This window comes from Botrytis cinerea, chromosome 14 (assembly GCF_000143535.2).
Source record: "Botrytis cinerea B05.10 chromosome 14, complete sequence".
NCBI lineage: Eukaryota > Fungi > Ascomycota > Leotiomycetes > Helotiales > Sclerotiniaceae > Botrytis > Botrytis cinerea.
This window is the reverse complement of record NC_037323.1, coordinates 153,335-159,334: the sequence shown is the minus strand read 5'-3', so window position 1 is coordinate 159,334 and position 6,000 is coordinate 153,335. Positions and strand designations below refer to the sequence as shown.

The following is a 6,000-nucleotide window of genomic DNA, read 5'->3' as shown; positions in this document are numbered from 1 at the left end:
TTATCGATGCGCATCTTGAACAGTCAGAAGCCTGACTTAAAGTCTCACAAAACGATGTAAGGGATACGAATTATCCAAGATTGCATACTAAAATATCAGTGTTCGGTGTCAGCGGGGCTTGTGAGAAGGTGGGACCAAATTTGGGTTCTTGGACGACTTGGCACTAAGCTCAACGCCTTCGCGGAATTTGAACATTCATAGTAGGCGATGAATTTTCCAGCAGATTGAAATGCACAAATGCTATTGACGTGGGTCTCAGCTTTCCATTGGTATCATGAATGGCCGCTTGTCAACCGCTTCTCATCGAGGCTTACGATTTGAATGAGAAACCTCCAAAATCGATGTCATGATATATCATTCGACCTTCCTTTTTACAAGCTTCAACAATCATCAGTCATGACATATCAGGCGTTGGCGGTGGCTGAGCTTGCCGATCAACCACACCACGAAATTAGCTGCATAAATCAATTATGCATGCATTGCGATCTGTTGCACAAAGAAACAAATGAATTGAGAGGAATAAGCTCTAGAATTTGAACAACGCGATAGATTTAATTGGTTTAGCTGACGAAGAGATAGTTTCGATTTTTGCCTCTTATCCTTCAAATCCACCATTCCTGAATTCTAACACCTAGAGCTTGCTTGCAGCGGGTCCAAATCCGTCGATCCATTCACAGCCGCACTGTCCACTGGTCGCATTGTACACGGGATGTTTCTCGGCAATACAAAGGATATCGGGACACGTCTCGATAGGCTTAACGGTGCCCTTTGGTTCGAGACCTGGAATCCATTCACATTCGCATAGACCAGTCGTTGCGTTAATAGCGGGCTGCATCTCCGAAATGCAGAAAATACCGACACACGGATCTATTGGCTCAAGGGGTGGCTCAAGTCCATCGATCCACTGACAAGTGCATTTACCTGTCTTTGCATCATACACGGGATGTTTCTCGGAAATGCAGACTATATCAGAGCAGGTCTCGTCCCTGGTAGGTGTTGTCGGATTGTTTGGTTCCAACCCTGGGATCCATTGACAGGAGCATGAGTTACTTGCTGAGTTGTATGTAGGCCTCTGCTCTGCAATGCAGAAAAGGTCAGGACAGTCAGGGTCGCATTGGCACTTCTTGGTTTCGGGGTGATATACACGATGGTTTCCTTCGACACACTTAAGGAGTGGACAAGTTGGAGGGATAGGATTGTCAATTTCGCAAGTACATTTCTTTGCGTAGGGCTTAAGAACTTTGTGGGCACCGCTGGCGCAGAATATTATGTTTGGGCATACAGGAGCATTTGGCTCACAAGTACATCGCTTGGTCTCAGGGTGGTATACAGGATGAGTAGTGGATGCACACCGAATTGTTGGGCACGTGGCAGGATCGACTTCTCTAACCTTGTTGCGCTCGCATTTGCAGGTTGAAGTTTCGGGGTGCCAAACAGGGTGAGATCCAACTAAACAGGTTGTCGCAGTAAGACAAGTAGTTTCGGTTTGATCAGGTATGCAAGAACACGTCTCGGTGTCAGAGTCCCATACTGGATGATGTGCGGTGATGCAATTTGTTGTTGTGTAACAAATCTTCTCCCCATCATCCAGTTTGCACGAGCAAACCTTTGTTTTGGGGTTCCAAAACAAGTGAGTTCCAGGGATACAAAATATTTTGGGACATCTTGCAGGACTATCCGCTCTTGACTCTATGAAATGTTAGATGGTTATCACAGAGACCATCTAGGAGGACTTACCGACTGCGGGCCCCGGAGCCGCCAGTACACCACCCAGCCCTACCGCGAGGAAATACAATAAAGATGTTGAGCGCATTTTTTCAATGGCCAAGACAAACAAAATTTGGAATATACTAAAAAGGTTTCAAATTGTGAAGAGGGAGGTCCAAAACTATGAGCTTGAACTCTTTAATGTTGGATCATTCGACCTTCATCGTCTCCTTATATGTTATTTGATTGTACCACAACACTCACCACATTAACTTTGAGTTAGCTGATCTCAGCAAGCAAAATACAAATATTCCTCTTGGCAGCTCAAGAATGCTAAGACGCCAAGCCCGAGCTGTGCGGAACCGCGTCCATTCAACTACCCCGCAGTCGCCAAGATGTAAGGGGCCGGGATATAATTCCTGTCAGGAGAGAAGTACATTCCATTATGTCACGAATCGAGAAACGGGTGATACAAAATGTAAGTTGGAACCCAGGATGACACGAGTATTTGAAATTTACAGCTTGAAGAGGTTTTTTACATCGCTGTGCGTCAGATCCCAGCAAAACTTGTGCTTCGCGATGAGGCTAGATTCTGATATGGATCATCAACGTAAAGAATGCTTGAAATGTTTCACTCTTACCTCCGTCTTACGATAGGCAGAGTTCGATTGACCAAATCCTCGTGCTGATGAGAATAGACTTTAGTTTCGTCTACACTGTGGCTACTGCTCGTTTTTTGACCACTCATCTCTTCCGTTCTGTATTTTTTACGTCATACCTATATATTCAATAGCATAAGATCATGATGTCTCATTTTATGCCCTTTTCGGCACCCATTCGATAAAACAGTCGTGTGGTTGTTCTATCGGTAGATCATCCGACTTGCGTCAATCCTGCATATTCGGTTAACGGAGCACGTTTTAAAATTAGGCAATATGAGCTCGGATATGCAGACGTGAGAATTTTTCAACGTCAATGGCATCTCATAATGTTTCGCTATGTTTCCTCGGCTTAAGTAGCAATCGGACTAGGATACCAAAGTTCAACTACATGGACAAAATAGTTATCGCAGTTTCCCTGAATCATATATCTATGTACAGAGATCGATTGAACATTAGACGGGAACCCGAGTGAGCCTGCCAAGCAGCAAAAGGAATTTCTCTCTAACATAGATCGAACCAGCTCTTGCTGTGGTGCCGGTGTCTTCTCCTCTATGCATCCGTGTCTAGGCTTCACCTCCCTTTCTCACGGTCTGGCCAGGAATGCCATCGAGATTCTTACCCATCAAGATTGGAACGTCAAATTTCAACTTCAAACAGAGATGGGAGTGTTCCGGAAATAAATCCTCCCGAGTAACGTTTTTTCCCTCCATTCCAGGCTTGGAATTAGCATTCTTTTTGTCTAAATTTTCTCCTGGTGTCTGTACGGTGGTGCATCTTCACCAATGTCTTTCGCGAACTTTCTTTTCTTTCTTGTACTCATTGTGAGTACCCCAATTCCATGCATTCCTCCAGAATCTAAACTATTCACTAAATCTCTAGTGAATTTCATCCAACTTCCCAGCAACTCAATCCATTTTCTTTTCCCTCCATCGTAGAGCCCGATTAAATATCTGATTCTCGCAAAGTATCGTTTTGCCAATTCACATTGTGTATCATCCCATATCTGGCGACCACTTTCAAAAGCACAAGCTAGATCTAGTACTCCCGCGCAAGTTATGGCATACGAGGATGTACCTAGATTCTGGTGAATTCGTGAAATGGTTTCTTGGCAACTTGCAACATCTCCTGAGATAAACTCGGTACGAGCTTGCGATATCACGTTGATTTCTCTGTGGTCCTCGGTATCGACTAGCTGAGTGAGTTGGTCGGGGACTAAAATATACATCAATGCCATTTCTAAATGATTCAATATGGTACTGAGATGAATGACCGGATCTGAAAGTTCTATCTGCCATTCCAATTTGATTCTATGTATGAGTGCTCGCATTCCCCGATTGAACTTTAAAAGGTCGATTCGCCGGTCCGATGAAATACTTCGATTTAATTCGTCGATACGTAACTGATTTTGCATCAGGCTAATATGCTTCTCTGTTGCTTTCATTAAAATATTAAACATTTGTATTCTATTGCTGTTGTCTTTTAGGTTGTTAATTTTGTTGTCCTCGATCATCATAATATAATCGTTAATGTTCTGTCGTTGTACAATCGAATCTGACCAAAAAGCTGCTCCATACTCTGCAGTCTTTATTAGTTTATTTCCAATTTGCAAGATTTCTTTTTCCTCTGGTGTACAATTCACTGCGTTTTTGAGCCGTTCTAAATCGTTTATAAATAATTTGGACTCGTTTCTTAATGGCGAGACATTCACTCGCCCTGTGATATCATCTCTACCCCATACATAATCATCTTCGACTTTGATCCCGACACTGGATCTCATAGTTCGATAGTACAATATCTTTTGACCGTATGGCCTAACTGCATGCTCCCAAAATGATATAGACTGTACATCTTCATAAACAGTCACTGGGATGGGGTGTAAGTATTTATAATTTGGAGGCTGTGGATCCCCGTCGAGTTGAGGGTTTTCGATTGAGGATGTATAGGTAAGAATCATCTCCATTGTTGGCCAAGGAGTGACCAGCCAATAGCCTAAAGGGCGGTTTTTCCATATGGTGCCATTGAGCATTGTTTCTATGTATCCCCCATTAACCTGATACATAAGTCAGAATTTGCTCCATAGTTTTTGTTTTAGCTTGATTATGGGGTCACCCAACCCACGGCATTTTCGTACGAGTATCCTAGCTCAGCCAAAGCTTCGTCTTCGAAATATGGTTCGATTGAGGCAGGTGGGGTGATCATTTTAACCTCTCGACTGGGGTAATTCCTAACCAATTCTATAGCATGAACTAATTCGTGTACAATCTATTATCTATTAGCGCTTACTATGAAAGTATTACAGACTTGGTTAGATGCCAGTATGCATGAGGGGCTCGGAAATGAACTTACTACAACGGCTATTCGCCATGATATTGCGTATCGTTCGGCATGGTTCAAATATTTATCTACAATCAATGGAGTGACAAAATCAACGTTCAGCATGAGTACAATATTATAACATAGAGTTTCTTTATCATCGCCTGAGTTCCGCTTACTCCAGCGAATATCTGCAAAAGCCAGCGTGTTCTGATCAGGGTACATGTTCTCATCGGCGTCTGTGTCAATCTCCCCTGTGTATGGATTTTTGCCCGGCTCAAAGAACGAAAATAAGATGTCATATTTATCCAAGAGGACATCACTTAGTATTTTATCACGGGCTCTTTTGGTATCTTCAATGTTATAAACTGGGTGTCGAGGGGAAAAATAATGGAGATCGGGCACGTCGAGTAGGTTCCTTTCAGGTGGTACGGGTCTGCGAGGGCTGATAAGTAAAGCGTCAAACTACCATTGAAGTCAATACTAGCTTTTATTCAATAAGTATACGAAAACATCACACATCAAGGATCAAGAGTAACTCACCCAAGGTAACATATGACTCGATAACAAATACTGATTTGCAATCGTTAAAATTGGCCGCAAGGCTTCCCATACATATTCGTTCTGTGAATTCCAACTTCCATACATCCCACCTTCTTCTTCTCTACTTTGTCCCCAGTCGTCGATAATAATCGCCTCTTTTCTTCCAAACAATCTACCTGTACTATCCCATTGTGTCCTTCGCAGTAAAGCGAGAATAGGTACATCTGACAGTGTAGATGCAGCCATTGGGCGTTCAGTTATTGCATCGAGATTGAGGAGTTCGCGGGTGGTGAAGGAATGAAGACGGTTTCTTTGATTTGTCTCAATAGCGTCCCAGTTGCGTGTTTGCTTGGATGGAGTTCTGGATGTTGAGGTTGTGGGGAAAGAGGGGAAAGGGGGGATTAGAGTCGGGCGCGGACTCAGATCGCTGTTTCCATCTGCAAAATCGTGGTAGCGAAGAGCGAAGGAGGATCGTTTTGGCGGAGGATCTGAGTGTATTTTGGGACGAGTAGCGGAGGACATTTTGCACCGAGACTGGGAATTGGATAATTTCAAAAGAGTGGTAAGTTGACTTGCCCAAGGGTATTTTGCTTAAGATGAATGTTTTACTATGTTCATTCTTCACCATTGGATTTTCTTTGTTACCTTTGTTTGGCCCCTGGGATTTGGTTGCCGTTTCTTGTGGGGAGCTTTGAACTTATACTTCACTGAGGGTATGATGCTTTTCTTTCTTTGTTCTTTCTTGCTGTCTTTATCCAGCAGGGAATCATAAAGA

The 6,000-nt window shown here is 43.2% G+C and overlaps 2 protein-coding genes across 3 annotated transcripts; both read right to left on the bottom strand.

Moving 5' to 3' along the window:
- Positions 1–534: 534 nt before the first annotated feature.
- On the bottom strand, positions 535–1,904 carry BCIN_14g00390 (hypothetical protein). Its single transcript, XM_001547857.2, has 2 exons — positions 1,738–1,904; positions 535–1,689 (listed from the first exon to the last, which is right to left on the bottom strand). The coding sequence occupies exons 1-2, from the start codon at positions 1,811–1,813 to the stop codon at positions 632–634; spliced, it is 1,134 nt and encodes a 377-aa protein (XP_001547907.1). The 5' UTR covers positions 1,814–1,904; the 3' UTR covers positions 535–631.
- A 709-nt stretch (positions 1,905–2,613) lies between these two features.
- BCIN_14g00380 (hypothetical protein) lies at positions 2,614–5,760 on the bottom strand. Of its 2 annotated transcripts, XM_024696931.1 has the most exons (4): positions 5,226–5,760; positions 4,716–5,147; positions 4,479–4,631; positions 2,614–4,419 (listed from the first exon to the last, which is right to left on the bottom strand). In XM_024696931.1, the coding sequence occupies exons 1-4, from the start codon at positions 5,745–5,747 to the stop codon at positions 3,109–3,111; spliced, it is 2,418 nt and encodes an 805-aa protein (XP_024552746.1). In that variant the 5' UTR covers positions 5,748–5,760; the 3' UTR covers positions 2,614–3,108. The 2 variants fall into 2 exon arrangements, with proteins under 2 accessions (XP_024552746.1, XP_024552745.1); XM_024696932.1 differs by having other exon boundaries at positions 2,614–5,147.
- Between the last annotated feature and the right edge of the window lie 240 nt (positions 5,761–6,000).

Excerpts from the sequence above, each read along its gene's own strand:
- BCIN_14g00390 (XM_001547857.2), bottom strand. The coding sequence starts at position 1,813 with ATGCGCTCAACATCTTTATTGTATTTCCTCGCGGTAGGGCTGGGTGGT. Across the intron at positions 1,690-1,737 it reads GGCTCCGGGGCCCGCAGTCG|AGTCAAGAGCGGATAGTCCT; the intron begins GTAAGTCCTCCT and ends AACATTTCATAG.
- BCIN_14g00380 (XM_024696931.1), bottom strand. The coding sequence starts at position 5,747 with ATGTCCTCCGCTACTCGTCCCAAAATACACTCAGATCCTCCGCCAAAA. Across the intron at positions 5,148-5,225 it reads CGAGTCATATGTTACCTTGG|TTTGACGCTTTACTTATCAG; the intron begins GTGAGTTACTCT and ends CTTCAATGGTAG. Across the intron at positions 4,632-4,715 it reads CATGGCGAATAGCCGTTGTA|ATTGTACACGAATTAGTTCA; the intron begins GTAAGTTCATTT and ends AATAGATAATAG.